The sequence below is a fragment of the Gracilinanus agilis genome, chromosome 4 (assembly GCF_016433145.1).
Source record: "Gracilinanus agilis isolate LMUSP501 chromosome 4, AgileGrace, whole genome shotgun sequence".
Taxonomy (NCBI): domain Eukaryota; kingdom Metazoa; phylum Chordata; class Mammalia; order Didelphimorphia; family Didelphidae; genus Gracilinanus; species Gracilinanus agilis.
This window is the reverse complement of record NC_058133.1, coordinates 175,770,077-175,788,303: the sequence shown is the minus strand read 5'-3', so window position 1 is coordinate 175,788,303 and position 18,227 is coordinate 175,770,077. Positions and strand designations below refer to the sequence as shown.

At 34.0% G+C, this 18,227-nt stretch overlaps 1 protein-coding gene across 1 annotated transcript in view; it reads left to right on the top strand.

Moving 5' to 3' along the window:
- The window catches only part of CLTC (clathrin heavy chain), a 77,163-nt gene that overhangs the window by 28,465 nt on the left and 30,471 nt on the right, over positions 1-18,227 (top strand). Inside the window, exons 4-9 of the mRNA XM_044676045.1 lie at positions 795-956; positions 2,081-2,194; positions 2,763-2,936; positions 5,834-6,031; positions 8,431-8,631; positions 17,890-18,042. Coding sequence (XP_044531980.1) covers positions 795-956; positions 2,081-2,194; positions 2,763-2,936; positions 5,834-6,031; positions 8,431-8,631; positions 17,890-18,042 — 1,002 coding nt within the window. The remainder of the gene's footprint in view (positions 1-794; positions 957-2,080; positions 2,195-2,762; positions 2,937-5,833; positions 6,032-8,430; positions 8,632-17,889; positions 18,043-18,227) is intronic.

Sequence of the window (18,227 nt, the reverse complement as noted above, 5' to 3'; positions counted from 1 at the left end):
ATATATAAAGTCCTATCTGGAACTGTGGTTAACTTGGTTAAATGGGAAGAATTTGCTTACAGTACTAGACCTCTTGGTTTAATTAAATTCCTTTTTCTTCCCTTACTTGGGGAAGCAACCAAATATGACCTATTGCAAAGGATTCAGTCTGATAATTATCTAGGACAGAAGCATCAAATTCACATGGACCACAATATTTAATAAAATAAGTGGGAATATGATAACATCTTATGTAATATTAGTTTTTGTTTTTCCAAGTCAATATGCTGCCCACAGGGATCCATTTCTATTTGAGTCTGACACTGATCTAGAGCCTATAATATAGTTGAGCATATAAATATAAATATGTACACACACATACATATAAGCACACTTTTTCATTCACCTGGGTTTTTTTAAACCCTAAATTATGAATTCTCTTATAAATTAGAGGTTAGGTAATAAAGAGCACTGGATGGACTCTGGAAACTTGGATATTAGTCATGATTCCGTGTGACTTTGGTAAGACATTTAATTTCTGAGCCTTGATTTTCTCTCATTTGTACAGTGAGTTGGATTAATTCTCTAGTATCCCTTCTAGGTGTAACATTCCAGAATTCTATACTTCGTCTTTCTTTAAATCAATCTTATTTGAAATACTGTACGTCCTTAGTTTGCCATCTACAGAGAAAATATTGTGCTCTAATTCCTGAATTGTTAGCATGAGACATTATAGCTAGCTTTAAAATGGATCAATAACATAAAAGAAATGGATCTCAGGAAATTATCAATTTGATTATCTGATTTCTTTGCAGCAAAATCGTGTGGTGGGAGCCATGCAACTTTATTCTGTAGACAGAAAAGTGTCTCAGCCCATTGAAGGACATGCTGCTAGCTTTGCACAATTTAAGATGGAAGGAAATGCTGAAGAGTCAACACTATTTTGCTTTGCTGTAAGAGGGCAAGCTGGAGGCAAGGTAAAATTTGGCTTCTTAAAAACTAAGCAAACTAACTAAAAAATATAGAAGGAACCTTCTTAAATACTTGTTTACATCTCACTCCCAAAATTCACTCTTTGTTTTATAATCCCAATGTCCCTGCTATCTAAGGCACATGTTGATCTGGTTATTATTAATTTAGTCCTTCTGATATCTTTAAAATGTGTAATCATTCTCTAAAAGCTTTGAATCATTTTAAAAAAATTAAATAACCTGAATCCTTTTTAGGTGAAGACCATTAGCTGTGTAACAAATTTAGTAGTCACCAGCTTGAAGTAAATTGCTAGAAATGTCCATTTCCCTAGGAGAACCCAGTGAGATTCCAAAGAGAATTTTCCATTTAGATTTGAAATGATAGAATGAAAAATAGCCTCTACGTTTTTCTAATAAAAAGTAATTTTTTGATATCTTGGATAGAATACCTTTTTATGTAAGACTACAAGACCCAAGTACTTGGGATGGCTTGTCTCTAATCCCCAAGTAATTACTGGTATTTTACATAAAAATGACATTCATATAGATACTTCCCAATAATGCACTTATCCCTCTACTGGGGCCTCACTGGTGTGTTTATTAGTTTTCCATTTGTCTTTTGTAATGAGATCTTGCAGGATTAATGTAGAAAATATTCTTTTTTTATTGCATAAATCAGATCTTGCTTTCTTGAGAGAACTAAATAGAGGATCTATTCTTGGACCTATTCACTGATGATTATTTTATGTTCTATAGGAAGCCTTTTTAAGCTAAAATATTTGATTATTACCAACTTTTAGCAAAGAGACATTGAATCCTTCCAAGGCAGGAAAAGTATTGAGCAATTTTTCAGCTCAATTCTGAGTTTTATTTTTAAATTGCACCTTTGTTTTTGTGGATCCCTGGCCTTTTACCACTTTTTTGATGTAAATCCCAAAACCTAACCCTAACCACAACACTTTTGATGCCAGTGTTCCCCCTCCGTTAATGTAAGGTTATGTAATCTCTGGTAATGTAATCAAGATCTGATGAGTTATGCTATTTCCTTGGTCTCCAGTTGATATTTTTGCTTGTCTAAAAAAAAAATACAGGCTTTCTTATAGAAAATATGATTATATCTTGTCGAACAGTTACATATCATTGAAGTTGGCACACCACCTACAGGGAATCAGCCTTTTCCAAAGAAAGCAGTAGATGTCTTCTTTCCTCCAGAAGCACAAAATGACTTTCCTGTGGCAATGCAGGTATGTTAAGAGAATTTGTAAAATATAAATTTTATTGATTTTTTTTTTTTTTACATTTCCAAAATTCCTCCCAGTAACCCTCCCACTGATCCTTCCCAGAGAGCCATCTTATATTAACAAAAAAGAAAAAAAAATAGCAAAACTGATAATGGTAAAAAAAAAAAAAAAAGAAAAAATCAGCAAAACCAGTTGGTAAATGTTAAATGAATTAGATATGTATCAATTAATTAGTCTTTTTAAGTTGTTCTTTCCAATGTTAATTTAGCCTTTTTTAAATTTTATGTGGTATTTAGAAGAATAGTCAATTTTGGTCACCCTGAAATACCTTACTTCTGTAATGCTGCTTTATTTGTTATGCTTCTCTTTTATAGTGAGTACTTAGGTGTTTGCTTTTAAGTTTTTATACCAAAAACATATAGTCTTAGATGGGCAAGCATGGGTAATAGAAGTTGTTTGGTTTAAACATTTAAACCTTGACAGTATTCTTAAAAGAAAGGTAATGGCAGATTAAAGCAACTTCTATGACCAGATTTCAATTTATTTTTAAGTGATAATTTTCTTATTCTAGATCAGTGAAAAACATGACGTGGTGTTCTTGATTACCAAATATGGCTATATCCATTTATATGACCTGGAGACTGGCACCTGCATCTACATGAATAGAATCAGTGGAGAAACCATCTTCGTTACTGCACCTCATGAAGCAACAGCTGGAATTATTGGTGTAAACAGAAAGGGACAAGTAAGGAATCTGTCTGTACTTTATTTAAGAAACAAAGACAAATCCAGGAGATGGTCTTTTTTCTTTTTAACTTTTGAAAAGTGTTTATCTACCTATGGAAAACAAATGAATGCTTTTTGATACTCTGCTTACCATAGAAGGTATTTCTATAGAATCTTAAGTTGTAGGGAAGATATTTTTCTACTATTAAATTACATTTTAAAATAGTAATACTAAATATTTAAAGAAAACTGAAGTTTTAGTAAGCATTGTGGACTGACATAGATACTATCCTTCAGTTAGGAAAAGGTATTAAATGACTTGTGTATCACAAGTGATTTAAAATTTTAGACTTTCCACCAAGGCACTATTTATATTTTCACAGTATTATAAAGTAGTTGGAAGTACTTCACTAAGAATAACTTGAATTTATATAATATTTCATATTTTAAAAAGCATCTACCTAAGGTAGGTGGTAGGGAGATAATATAAGCATTATTCCCATTTTACTCATGAAGAAACTGAAACAGAAACTAAATGACTTTTTATAGCTAATAATGCGAACTGGTTTTTCTCAAACCAGAATATTAGAAATTGTAAAGCTTATTAACCTTTTTCTCTGATATTACTGTTGTTGGTGTTTTGAAGGTAAGCCCAGTAGGTTGAATCCCAAAATATCAGATTAATCTTACTTATGACCTCATTAGACATTTAATATATCTCATTCACTCTGAACTTTGGTTAAAATTTAAAAAAATTTTTTTTTAAACTCTTAACTTCTGTGTATTGGCTCCTAGGTGGAAGAATGGTAAGGGTGGGCAATGGGGGTCAAGTGACTTGCCCAGGGTCACACAGCTGGGAAGTGTCTGAGGCTGGATTTGAACCTAGGACCTCCCATCTCTAGGCCTGATTCTCAATCCACTGAGCTACCCAGCTGCCCCCAAATTTAAAATTTTTTAATCCATCAGTTGGTCTTAGTAAAATCCTCTTTATTTAGTAGAATCTTGGGTCTTGGGATTCTTTTCTTAATATATTTTTCCTGCAGCTGATTGCTAGGGAAACAAAAGACGAAATTCTAAGGATTAATTTGTAAATTAATCTTGGTAGACTATTCTACTTTTTTAGTTGTGTCTCCTTTATAACTTCCCCATGCCAGAAGTGGTTATATTTTTTTCCCCCCATACTCTGAAGCTAGGTAGAATATAGATGTTACAGAGCCATTGAGTTTCTTATAAAATAGACAGATATTTATTATGCCGGTCTGTCTAAATATATTTTGTTTTGGTATAAAAGGTGCTTCAAAACAAACCTTCCTATTAGGTATGGCTCCCCTCCTCCATATAGTTAACAGGCTGTACAGAGCTCTGAATTAAGTTGGACTAGTTTTACTACTTCTCAATGTTGAATTCACTTTTTTTTAATATTATAGTCATTTTGTGTGTGATTACCTTAGTTCTGTCAATTTAATCTGTCAATTAAGTAGGTATATGTACTAGGTACTAGGGATACAAGTATAAAGAATGAGACAACTCCTGCTTTTAAAGAACTCAAATTTAAAAGTTCTTTGTTCTTTACTTTGCATCATTTCATACAAGTCTTCTGTGTTTTAGAGAAAGTAATCTTGACGTGTATGGTCATTAGTAATAATATATACTAAATTTTGTTAAAATAGCCTATGTATTTGATAAGATTGACATTTGTTTTTTACATAAAAATTATAAATTGAAAACAGGAAGACATTTTTTAAAGATAAGAATAGTGATAATGAGAGAGTGGAGGAGGGGACAATATTAACTGACTTCCTTTTAAAAGTAGATTTTGATGTGGGCAAATGTGTATTCTCTGGAATACGGTATATACTTTGCAGTATATCTTGCCTGTAGAAACAGGGGCTAATGTAAAGATGAAAACAGACTAATATTAATTTTGTTAATGTTTCCTAGTTGGAAAGAAAAAAACTGTGGAAGACTAGTGGGTAATTATTACATACTGATTCTCTTAAGCAGTGTTTCATTCTCTTAGTTATTGCTAGTTGTAGGGAATAGGGAAGTGGGGGCTTAACATCTAGTGCAAAGCCATCACCTTGGAGTATATTCTGTTAGTTTAGATTTGTAGCCACATCAGAGTTGGTGGAAGTTATCTGGCATCTAAGTTTCTTTTGAAAGTTGTGGGGAGAGAACACAACATGAATATAAAGAAGACAAATATGAGAGTAGTTAGGTGGCTCATTGAATAGAGAGCCATCTCTGGAAATGGGAGTCCTGGGTTCAGATTTGGCCTTGAACACTTTATAGCTGTATTATCCTAGGCAAGTCACTTAATTTCCATTTTCTAGCCCTTTTATTGCCTTGCAACTGATAATTAGTATCAATTCTAAAATAAAAGGTATGCTTATAAGAAGAAAAGAAAAGAAAGCAAATACAAAATAACTTACTGTGGTGAGGGGTCCTCTAAGCACTTGGAGGAGGGAGAGGGACAAGAATAGTTTTATCATAGGAAGTAGCATGTAAGCTAACCATTGAAATAAGCCACATATTCCCTTCCACCTGATTTAAACCAAATTGTTATTGAACCTAGGCCAGATTAGAGGTAAAAAATGAATTTCAAGTATCTGGAACTTAGTCTAGGTAAGAGACGGTATGGACTGGTAAGTCATAAAGAAATAAAGAACTTGTTTTCACTAATTTGTCAAAGGAACCACTTTAGACTACTAAATGAAGAATCATGATGTAGATATCTGTCAAATACTATTCCATTGCAGTTTTCACATTTCTTAATATTTTTCTTCTTCCAAGTGACTAAATTAAATTCTAATTTCATTAATGAATAGAGAGAATACTAGTACAGTCTAAACATATTTAGAATAGATTATTTTACTAAGTACTTATATTAACTATCTCCCAACATTTAAATTATAGGTGTTGTCAGTGTGTGTGGAAGAAGAGAATATAATTCCTTACATCACCAATGTCCTACAAAATCCTGACCTGGCTTTGAGAATGGCTGTGCGCAATAACTTAGCTGGAGCTGAAGAGCTTTTTGCCCGGAAATTTAATGCTCTCTTTGCCCAAGGAAATTACTCAGAGGCAGCAAAAGTGGCTGCTAATGCACCAAAGGTAATTTTTGGAAACAAACATATCAAAACTCTTAGAACATTTATGTGCTTTTGTTAAGTGCCTTCCATTTTTTGCTGTGTTGGGAAAGGATCAAAATCTTTGCCAAGTAATGCTTATTTTTTACTGTATGAGTTTAATTAGAATGATTACTTCTAATTTCTTCTTTTTGGTATCATTCCTCTGACTATTATTTGTTTATGATATTGCTCAGAAATCTTAAAGCCTTTTCATTATATTCCTTTACATTATTGTGGTCATTTCGATTTACATGACTATCCATTCATAGATGTCTTAGGTTTCTTTGAATTCTACATATTCTGGAACTCAAAATGTTAGAAAAAATGCCCCCCCCCCAAGTTTTTACATGTAATTGGGAAAAAATAAAACATTACCGAAGGAAAAAAAGGAATTCTTCATATTCAGTATTTCTTGCAGTATAAGAATGCTGTATACTGTATTGTATTTTTGTACTATTTTTTCCTCCAATCATTTCTTGGCTTTCGTTTTTTTTTTTTTTTTTTTTACTAAGGAGGAGGAATGTCACATGTTAATGAAGAGACAAGTGAAGAGTTAATAAGAGTGAATATAAAATTTAATCAACTTAGTGTATAGTCTCTAGTATGTCTATTATTTTTTATTAATAGAATTTATTTTCAAATATCTTAGTCTCTCCCTCCCTTCCACATATAGAAAGCATCATTTATCATTCAGTTTGTTGGATATATCCATATGTATATATGGATTGATATCTTTCTTGTTTCCATTTTTTAGTTCATTTTCTAGAGGTAACAATTCATAATTTATTAAGTATTAAATCCGTTGCCGTATATAACATTCTTATGGTTCTATTCATTTTGATGTTCATCATCCCATGTAGTTCTTTCCATGTTTTTAAAAAAATTAACTTGCTCATTATTTCTTGAGGTATATAGTATTCAATCACAATTATATACCACATTTTATTTAGCCTTTCCCCAATTGAGAGGAATCCTTTCAATTTCTGATTCTTTGCTTACCACAGAGAGAGCTGCTATAAATATTTTGGAAAATATAGGTTCTTTTCCTTTTTACCCTGATCTTCTTGAGAAATAGACCATGAACACAGTTTTATGACTGGGAGTAATTCCAAATTGCTCTCCAGAATGGTTGGATCAGTTCACAGTTCCATCCCACCCTGTTTTTCTTTATTTCTTCCAACATTTGTCATTTTGCCCTTTTGTCATTTTAGCAAATCTGATGGGTATGGGTCTCAGAATTGTTTTGTTTTGCATTTCTCTAGTCAGTAGTGACTTGTGGCATTTTTTCACATACCTATATATGGCTTTGATTTTTTTTTTTTCATCTGAAAATTGTCTGTTTACATCTTTTCCACATTTATCAATTTGGGGATGACTCATTCTCACAAATTTGATGAAGTTCTCCTAGTATTTGGAACTTTTTTCCAAGAAGCTGTCTATAAAATACCCCACTCCCTTCCCATTTTCTGTTTTCCTTCTATTATTGGCAACACTGTTTTATATGTAGAAAACCTTTTTAGTTTAATGCACTCAAAATTATTTATGCATTCATAATTTTACATCTCACAATGCTCTCCATTTCATTTTTACTTTTTTTTTTAACCCTTAACTTCTGTGCATTGGCTCCTTGGTAGAAGAGTGGTAAGGGTGGGCAATGGGGGTCAAGTGACTTGCCCGGGGTCACATAGCTGGGAAGTGTCTGAGGCCGGATTTCTTATTTACTCTTGAATTCCTCTTCCTATAAATCTGATAGGTAACATGTTACCTATTTTGCTAACTTATGATATCTCTTTTTATGTTGAGATCATGTGTTGATTTTAATTTTATCTTGATGGATGATAATTTTTACAAATAGTGATTTCTTTTACCCTAAACCTGGATCTATGCTTTTGTCAAATACTAGGTTACTTTAATCTTTTACTACAGCATGTTATAGGTCTGTCCTCTTCCATTAATCTACCTTTTTATTTGTTAATATCAGATAATTTTTTTTTATTTTTTATTATTTTTTTTAAAACCCTTGTACTTCGGTGTATTGTCTCATAGGTGGAAGATTGGTAAGGGTGGGCAATGGGGGTCAAGTGACTTGCCCAGGGTCACACAGCTGGGAAATGGCTGAGGCCGGGTTTGAACCTAGGACCTCCTGTCTCTAGCCATGACTCTCACTCCACTGAGCTACCCAGCTGCCCAGTATCAGATAATTTTGATATTTACTGCTTTATAATACAATTTATAATTTGGTAGTGCTAGATTTCCTTCCTTTGTAATTAAAAAAAAATCAATTCTTTTGACATTCTTTATCTGTACCATATTCTTAAAATTTGATTAAGCAAGGAACTTTAAATGGAAAAATAATTTTTTCTCAATTCATCTTTCTTGAAGGGAATTTTACGTACTCCAGACACCATCCGCCGATTCCAGAGTGTTCCAGCACAACCTGGCCAGACATCACCTCTACTTCAGTACTTTGGAATCCTTTTAGACCAAGGCCAGCTGAACAAATATGAATCCTTAGAACTGTGTAGGCCTGTGCTTCAACAGGGACGTAAACAGCTGCTAGAGAAATGGTTAAAAGAAGATAAGGTAAGATTTAATATGCACTGATTTAATTAAATACCATGCTAACCTTTTTTTTTATTTCAATAGATTAATTTTTTATTTTTAGAAACATTTTCCATGGTTACATAGTTCATGTTTTTACTTTACCCTTCACCCCCTCAAAATTCCCCCTCCCTCCCCCCCCATAGCTAACTCTCATTTCTACTGGTTTTAACATGTGTGGTCAGTCAAGACACTTACATATTATTGATAGTTACATTGGTGTGGTCCTTTCAGGTCTACATCCCCAATCATATCCTCTTCAACCCAAGTGTTCAAGCAGTTGTTTTTCTTCTGTGTTTCCTCTCCTGTAGTTCGTCCTCTGAATTTGGGTGTCATTTCTTTTCCATAAATCCCTCAGAATTGCCCTGGTACTAGTACAATTGCATTGCTACTAGTACAGACGTCCATTACATTCGATTTTACCACAGTGTATCAGTCTTTGTGTACAACGTTCTTTTGGCTCTGCTCCTTTTACTCTGCATCAATTCCTGGAGGTCTTTCCAGTTCACATGGAATTCCTCCAGTTTATTATTCCTTTGAGCACAATAGTATTCCATCACCAGCATATACCACAATTTGTTCAGCCATTCCCCATTTGAAGGGCATACCCTCGTTTTCCAGTTTTTTGCCACCACAAAGAGCGTGGCTATAAATATTTTTGTACAAGTCTGTTTATGATCTCTTTGGGGTACAAACCCAGCAATGGTATGGCTGGATCAAAGAGCAGGCATTCTTTTATCACTTTTTGGGCATAATTCCAAATTGCCATCCAGAATGGTTGGATCAGTTCACGACTCCACCAGCAGTGCATTAATATCCCAATTTTGCCACATCCCCCCCAACATTCATTACTCTCCCCTGCTATCATTTTAGCCAATCTGCTAGGTGTGAGGTGGTACCTCAGAGTTGTTTTGATTTGCATTTCTCTAATTATTAGAGATTTAGAACACCTTTCTCATGTGCTTATTGATAGTTTTGATTTCTTTATCTGAAAATTGCCTATTCATGTCCCTTGCCCATTTATCAATTGGGGAATGGCTTGATTTTTTTATACAATTGATTTAGCTCCTTATATATTTGAGTAATTAGACCTCTTTCAGAGTTTTTTGTTATAAAGATTTTTTCCTAGTTTGTTGTTTCCCTTCTGATTTTGGTTGCATTGTTTTTGTTTGTAGAAAACCTTTTTAATTTAATATAATCAAAATTATTTATCTTACATTTTGTTATTTTTTCTAACTTGCTTGGTTTTAAAATCTTTCCTTTCCCAGAGATCTGTCTGACAAGTATACTATTCTGTGTTCACTTAATTTGCTTACAGTTTCCTTCTTTATATTCAAGTCTTTCACCCATTCTGAATTTATCTTGATGTAGGGTGTGAGATATTGATCTAAACCTAATCTCTCCCATATTGTTTTCCAAATTTCCCAGCAGTTTTTGTCAAGTAGTTGATTTTTATCCCAAAAGTTGGGCTCTTTGGGTTTATCATACACTGTCTTGCTGAGGTCATTTACCCCAAGTCTATTCCACTGATCCTCCCTTCTGTCTCTTAGCCAGTACCATACTGTTTTGATGACTTTATAGTACAGTTTAATATCTGGTACTGCTAGGCCCCCTTCCTTCACATTTTTTTTTCATTATTTCCCTTGAGATTCTTGATCTTTTGTTATTCCAGATGAACTTTGTTATAGTTTTTCCTAATTCAGTAAAAAAGTTTTTTGGTAGTTTGATAGGGATGGCACTAAATAAGTAAATTAATTTGGGTAGAATGGTCATTTTTATTATGTTAGCTAACCCATGAGCAATCAATGTTTTTCCAGTTGTTAAGATCTAGTTTTAATTGTTTGGAAAGTGTTTTGTAGTTGTTTTCGTATAATTCCTGTGTTTGTTTTGGTAGATAGATTCCTAAGTATTTTATATGTCTAGGATGATTTTAAATGGTGTTTCTCTTTCTACTTCTTGCTGCTATGATGTGTTGGAAATATATAGAAATGCTGATGTTTTATGTGCATTTATTTTGTATCCTGCAACTTTGCTAAAATTGTTGATTATTTCTACTAGCTTTTTAGTTAATTATCTAGGATTTTTTAAGTAGACCATCATATCATCTGCAAAGAATGATAGCTTAGTCTCCTCATTGCCTATTTTAATACCTTCAATTTCTTTTTCTTCTCTAATTGCTACTGCTAGTGTTTCTAGTACAATGTTAAATAATAGAAGTGATAATGGGCATCCTTGTTTCACACCTGATCTTATTGGAAAGGCTTCTAATTTATCCCCATTGCATATGATGCTTGTTGATGGTTTAAGATATATACTGTTTATTATTTTTTAGGAAAGGACCTTCTATTCTTATACTTTCTAGTGTTTTTAGTAGGAATGGGTGTTGTATTTTGTCAAAGGTTTTTTCAGCATCTATTGAGATAATCATGTGGTTTTTGTTGATTTGCTTGTTGAAATGGTCAATTATGTGGATGGTTTTCCTAATGTTGAACCATCCTTGTTGCATTCCTGGTATAAATCACCTGATCATGATGGATAACCCTCGTGATCACTTGCTGGAGTCTTTTTGCTAGTATTCTATTTAAGATTTTTGCATCTATGTTCATTAAGGAGATTGGTCTGTAATTTTCTTTCTCTGTTTTTGACCTACCTGGCTTTGGAATCAGTACCATATTTGTGTCATAAAAGGAATTTGGTAAGACTCCTTCTTTGCTTATTATATCAGATAATTGGTATAGTATTGGGATTAATTGTTCTTTGAATGTTTGATAGAATTCACTTGTGAATCCATCAGGCCCTGGGGATTTTTCCTTAGGGAGTTCTTTGATAGCTTATTCAATTTCTTTTTCTGATATTGGATTATTTAAGTATTCTATTTCTTCTGCTGTTAATCTAGGCAATTTATATTTTTGTAAATATTCATCCATATCACCTAGATTGCTATATTTATTGTCATATAATTGGGCAAAATAGTTTTTAATGATTGTCTTAATTTCTTCTTCATTAGAGGTGTGAGGTCTCCCTTTTCATCTTTGATACTATTAATTTGATTTTCTTCTTTCCTTTTTTTATTAGTTTTACCAGTATTTTGTCTATTTTATCTTTTTTCAAAATACCAGCTTTCTAGTCTTATTTATTAATTCAGGAGTTTTTACTTTTGATTTTATTTTCTCCTTTGATTTTTAGTATTTATAATTTAGTTTTCATCTGAGGATTTTTAATTTGTTCGTTTTCTAGTTTTTTAAGTTGCCTGCCCAATTCATTGACCTTTGCCCTCCCTAATTTGTTAATAGATGCACTCAGTGATATAAATTTTCCCCTTAGAACTTAGAACTAACAAAAAAAACCCCAAAAAACTGAGCTCTCCAGCAGTGGAGTCCCCCTGTGCTGTCAGCTGTGTTTGATCTTGTTTTCTTTCCTTTTGAAGCCCTGCATTCTCTGTTTCTGTATGAGGAAGCCAAGCTGTCTGCGGTCTGGGGTTTGATTGTCTCTAAGCCACCATCTTCTGGGCGTTTTTGCTGTGTTTCTCTGGTTTTCTCCTCCAGTCACCTCTCCAGTGCCTGTGTTTAACTCCCCGATTCTGGTGCCTGCAAGGCCCTCTCTTCCAACTGGTGGGCCCACCAGCCCTGAGATTTCCGGGGCCGCTGGAGACTCCGCCCAGCACTTGGAGGAGGCATCCTGGGATTCCCCTTCTACACCCTTAGACCCAACAGTTAAAGAATTGAAGCCTTTTTCTTAGAGTACCTCTTTAGTTATCTGCAGTAGGTTCCCCCTGCTCTCTCCCATTATTAGATTTGGTCCTCTTTCTTCTCGAAGCGCATTGTTTTCTATCTCGGTGTGTAAGGGAGGGGAGTTTTTAAGATTTGTTCTGTCTAAGCTGCCATCTTCCCGGAAAAAACCCATGCTAACCTTTTTTTGTGGGAGAAGTTTAGCTTATTTTTGTCCCAAAACGTGTACTTAACACTACATCTCTAGAAAACACAGAAGCTCATAGTGCATGGAATGATTAGGATTATTATCAAGGTAGTTAATATATGGGATCATTCATGGAATCTGAGGTGTCCTTCTTGAGTTCTTAAAACCGTTCCACTGGAAAGTAAAGTTCTTTATTTTCAGGAAAAATTGTATGCAGTATAATACTTGGGATGATAGAAATCCTAGAGTAATTTAAGATCAGGTCTGTGGATGTAACAGTATATACTGCCTTTTTAGAGAACCTAGAACTTTATTTTAACATGCACAGAAATGTCATCCTTATTTATGTATCATAGCTTTTTCCCCATTAAAAAAATTCGATATTTGACCATAAAACTGGTCATTATGTTTCCTAATAATGGAAAGGCTAATGGGTCATGACATAGTGGCTTATGATAGTATTGAAAAAAAATCGTTAATGGGACTATGGAAACACAAGTCCCATGATTCTTTACATTAGTCTTCTAATGCCATTATTGTCCACAGACATGTCATACTTGTAATAATCATGAGGAATAATATTGAAGTACCACTCCAAGATCTTACTCTTGAGCATAATATAGGCTGATAGTAGTTCTCTGTCTTTAGTAGATGTTTACTTAGCTCTGTGGAGAGAATTGAAGTTTAATTGAGCTGGTTGAATGGTCCAGAAAGATGTATGAGCCCTGTGGAAACTTCATCTCTGCATAACAATCTAGGCAAATATTTTTAGCTCTTTTATTCAAATTGAAGTGAGATTACTGCCTTTTCACAGTAAAACACAAGGTAACATATAAACTAATTGATTAAAATTTGATCAATTTTCTTGTATAGTGGATGGCTTTGTTTTTAGGCAGTTTCCCAAGAACATGGTCATGAATGTTGCTACTCTTCTTAACCACAAATCAAAACAGATATTTATTAACAGTTATAGGAAAAAACCCTGTTTTATACAAACAAGATGTTACAGATGGTAGCTAATATTTGTTTTTTAGGTCAAAGAATTATTCATTCACAGCTAAAACATGAGGGTTTTTTTTTCCAAGATAAATATTTGATTCCGATATGGGACAAATCTATTAAAACAGTCCCTGTTCAGAGGAAATAAGCCCACGTGTATCATATTTATTTGTTGCAAATGGTTTCCTTTTCTATTTTTATCCTTTATATGAAGATCTAAGTCCTTTAAAAATCACAATTTCAGGGGCAGCTGGGTAGCTCAGTGGAGTGAGAGTCAGGCCTAGAGACAGGAGGTCCTAGGTTCAAACCCGGCCTCAGCCACTTCCCAGCTGTGTGACCCTGGGCAAGTCACTTGACCCCCATTGCCCACCCTTACCAATCTTCCACCTATGAGACAATACACCGAAGTACAAGGGTTAAAAAAAAAATCACAATTTCTTCTACAGACCAATCAAGTAATGAATAAATAAGTCTTATTTCATTTTGAGAATAGCCATTCTTTTTAAGATTTGAAAATGAAGTAAAAAAAATTTTGTAAGTGTATTGTCCATAATTCTTATTTCATAAATATAGTTAGTCTTTCTGGATCAGAGTATAGATTTGAAGATCTTGCACCTATTTCAAAAGCTCAATTTTTAAAAATTAACTGTAAATACTTAAGTTCCAGGAAGAAATCTTTGCCCTAATATTAGTTTTCTTGATTTTCATCACTAAGAAAATTTTTAATTTCTTTAGCTTGGATTTCCTTCAAAATACTTTAGCATAAAAGAGCCAGTATTTTGTGTAGTAACATAGAATTTCTCTATGCTCCACGGTAAGGGATAAAAAGGAGGTTTGGTTAGGTGGATATTAAAGGGTTTGGTTGCCAAGGAATTGAAGAATTATCAGTCCCCGATTAAAGAATAACCTTAAGTCAAAATGACCTTAATGTAAGTTTATTTACAAATGAGGAGAGGAGGAGAAAATAAGAAAATCAGAAAGAGGATGAGATAGGATAAGTAACCTAACACACTAGGTAATTTGCTCCAGCCCCCTAGTTTAACCCAGGCAGATCTAATTAGTCCTCAGTTGAGTGAGATCCAGCCTTGAGTCCAAGGCTAGAGAGCCTGAGGGCCAGAGGGCCCCAGAAGTGAATGAAGCAAAGGTTTCAGTCATAGAGTCTTTTTTGAAAGGGAAGTTCCTAAAGAGACGTTCAGGAAGATTTTGTCTTTACACTCACCATGTGAAATTCCAAAGGAAAGATTTAAGAACATTCTCGCCAAGGTCTCAGGGTCCCAGGTCCAGCGCTCCTCCAAGTCCAAGTCATGAACAAGAAGTAGTCCTTCAGGTCCAAGACATGAACAAGAAGAGTGAAGCTGAACTCACTGAACTCTCTCTCTCTCTCTCTCTCTCTCTCTCTCTCTCTCTCTCTCTCTCTCTCTCTCTCTCTCTCTCTCTCTCTCTCTCTCTCTTTTTAAAAAACCCTTANTCTCTCTCTCTCTCTCTCTCTCTCTCTCTCTCTCTCTCTCTCTCTCTCTCTCTCTCTCTCTCTCTCTCTCTCTCTCTTTTTTTAAAAAACCCTTACCTTCCGTCTTGGAATCAATACTGTGTATTGGCTCCAAGGCAGAAGAGTAGGCAATGGGGGTCGAGTGACTTGCCCAGGGTCACACAGCTGGGAAGTGTCTGAGGGCAGATTTGAACCTAGGACCTCCTGTCTCTAGGCCTGGCTCTCAATCCACTGAGCTACCCAGCTGCCCCCTGAACTCTCTTTTAAAGGGGCTTCTTTTGTGTCACTTCCTGTGCCTTTCTCCTAGTTTACATGTCCAATCACAACAGATGCTTTTCTTAGGACTGCCCAAGAGGCAGTCAGTAAATTCTGATTTGTCACTCACTCTACCACTTGTGGGTCACAGACCTCTCAAAGTGTGAATTAAGTGGAGTTGTATATCCCTTTGGTGATTAGATTTGAGAATGAGCAAGGTAGATTTAATCTCATTAACATACCACCCTATGTCACCACAATTCTGCAAAGAACTTTCCTTTTAATGAGAACTATATGTTTTACCAAGTTGATTAATCCTATAATTCATCTTAAACTGTATGTGGCAACTCTTCATTCATTTCTCAGTATACAAGTGGATTGTCTGAAGCATGTAATGAATTTAAGTAGCACAGTGTAGGGGAAGGCATATATTTTAAACTAGTACTTATAGACCTATATCTCATTATTTTTTTTTTAATTAATTAATTAAAAATTTTCCATGGTTGCATGATTCATGTTGTTTCCCTCCCCTCCTCCTACCCCCCCTCACATCACCAATGCCCAGTTCCACTGGGTTTTACATGTGTCATTGATCAAGACTTATTTCCATATTATTGATATTTGCACTAGGGTGATCGTTTAGAGTCTCTATCCCCAATCATATATCCATCGACCCATGTGATCAAGCTATTGTTTTTCTTCTGTGTTTCTACTCCAACAGTTCTTTCTCTGAATGTGGATAGCATTCTTTCTCATAGGTCCCTCAGAAATGTCTTCGATCATTGCATTGCTGCTGGTAGAGAAGTTCATTACATTTGATTGTGCCAAAGTGTTTCAATCTCTGTATAATGTTCTCCTGGTTTTGCTCCTTCCATGCTGCATCAATTCTTGGAGGTCATTCCGGTTCACATGGAATTCCTCCAATTCATTATTCCTTTTTGCACAATAGTATTCCATCACCAACAGCCGATATATCTCATTCTAACATCAGTTGAGTTCTCATAAGAGTTTAGAGTTTGGTACAACTATACTGTTTTAATTGAAAATCCATCAACTAGATTGAACATAACTCTTGACATCAATAGGTTTAGTTTGCACAGTGATATTTCTGACATCATTTTCACCTACATAATTGTGTAATCAAATGTATATCTTTACATATATTACTTAATCCACTTGAAGTGCAAAATAGCAAACTTCTAGTTTCTCAGTTAATTGATCAGAAAACTCTTCAGACATATGGACAGTTCTGTTTTCCACTGGATTATCTGCAAATGGAACTATTCAAAACTGTTTGGCTTATGATTCAGTCATTTCCACTATATCAGTTAGTGTTACTTTAGAGCCATTGATGTTTCTGCTACTGAATGAGACTTTTTATTTCTGAAAGACAGTTTTTATTTTTGTTTTTATAAAAACTTAATTTTTCTTTTGTTAATGTATTGGTAATCTCAGTATCTACTTTGAAGAGGTTGTTTCAGTTTCTGAGTTTCAGGAATTCCAATGAATTAAAATTGTCAGTTTTTAGATTATACTTTTAAAAAAAATCAAAGTTGTTTTGTTTTATTTTTTCCTATATAATGTCCATAAGTGGATAGGTTATTTATGCTTTTCTTTAAAAAAAATTTTAATGTAATTAATTAATTTAGAATATTTTTCCATGGTTACATGATTCATGTTCTTTCTCTCCCCTTCTTCCTCTCCCCTCCTGTAGCTGACGAGCAATTCCAGTGTGTTTTACATGTATCATTGTTCAAAACCTATTTCCCTATTATTAATATTTGTAATAGAGTGAATACTTAAAGTCAACATCTCCAATCATGTTCCCATCAAACTATGTGATCAATGATATTTTTTCTTTTGTGTTTCTACTCCCACAATTCTTTCTCTGTTTGTGGATAGCATTATTTCTTATAAAGCCCTCAGAATTGTCCTGGCTTATTGCATTGCTGCTAGTAGAAAAGTCCATTATGTTTGATTGTACCATAGTGTATCAGTTAGATTGAATTTTTTAAACTAGTTTTGTTACTTACGCTTAGTCTTTCATATATTTATCGTACAGGGTAATTATTTAATTTAAACATAATGAAGTAATTGATGATTGCTTTATATTTGCTAAATTTCAAATGACTAAATTTTTTTTAGTTCAAGTACTTTTTGGTAACCAACTTGTATTGTACTTAAATGATGTTGAGAAATATTAATATTACTTCTGAATTCTGAATTCACATGCTTTATATTCCAGTACAGTGTGACAACCTTAGTATATTAGCCTATGTTGATTCACAATGGCAAGCTGTACCTGTGCTAATTGAAATTTGTTCTCTATTGCATATATCACCTTAAATGATTGTTATTCACTATTAGTTCGATTGAATTGTGATTTACTTTTTACTTGATTTAAATTTTTTTCACTGAAATAATTAGATATGTTTATGTAGGTGGTGTACTTTAAAACATCTATTAATTTTGTCCATTGCTTTATGCCTTTCTTAAGAGAATGTCTTCTGTCCCACAATTTGGAAAACTGTTCTGAGGCTCTAATTAATCAGGCTTTTTCTCCCTTTTTTTTCCCCCCAACACAGCTGGAGTGTTCAGAAGAATTGGGTGATCTAGTAAAGTCTGTAGACCCAACCTTGGCACTTAGTGTGTACCTGAGGGCTAATGTTCCAAATAAAGTTATCCAGTGCTTTGCAGAAACAGGCCAAGTACAGAAGATTGTACTGTATGCCAAGAAAGTAAGTTTAGTGAATCAATTCATTATGTTTGTTATGAGTCCATATAATTTTAGTTCTCACTGAAAATCAAGTGACTTATTGAATTAGCTTTAACAAAGTGAGGAGATTCCAGTTCTAAAATTTTCAAAACACATCTACTAATGCACTTTATGATACTTTAAAACTTACAAAGCAATTTCTATACC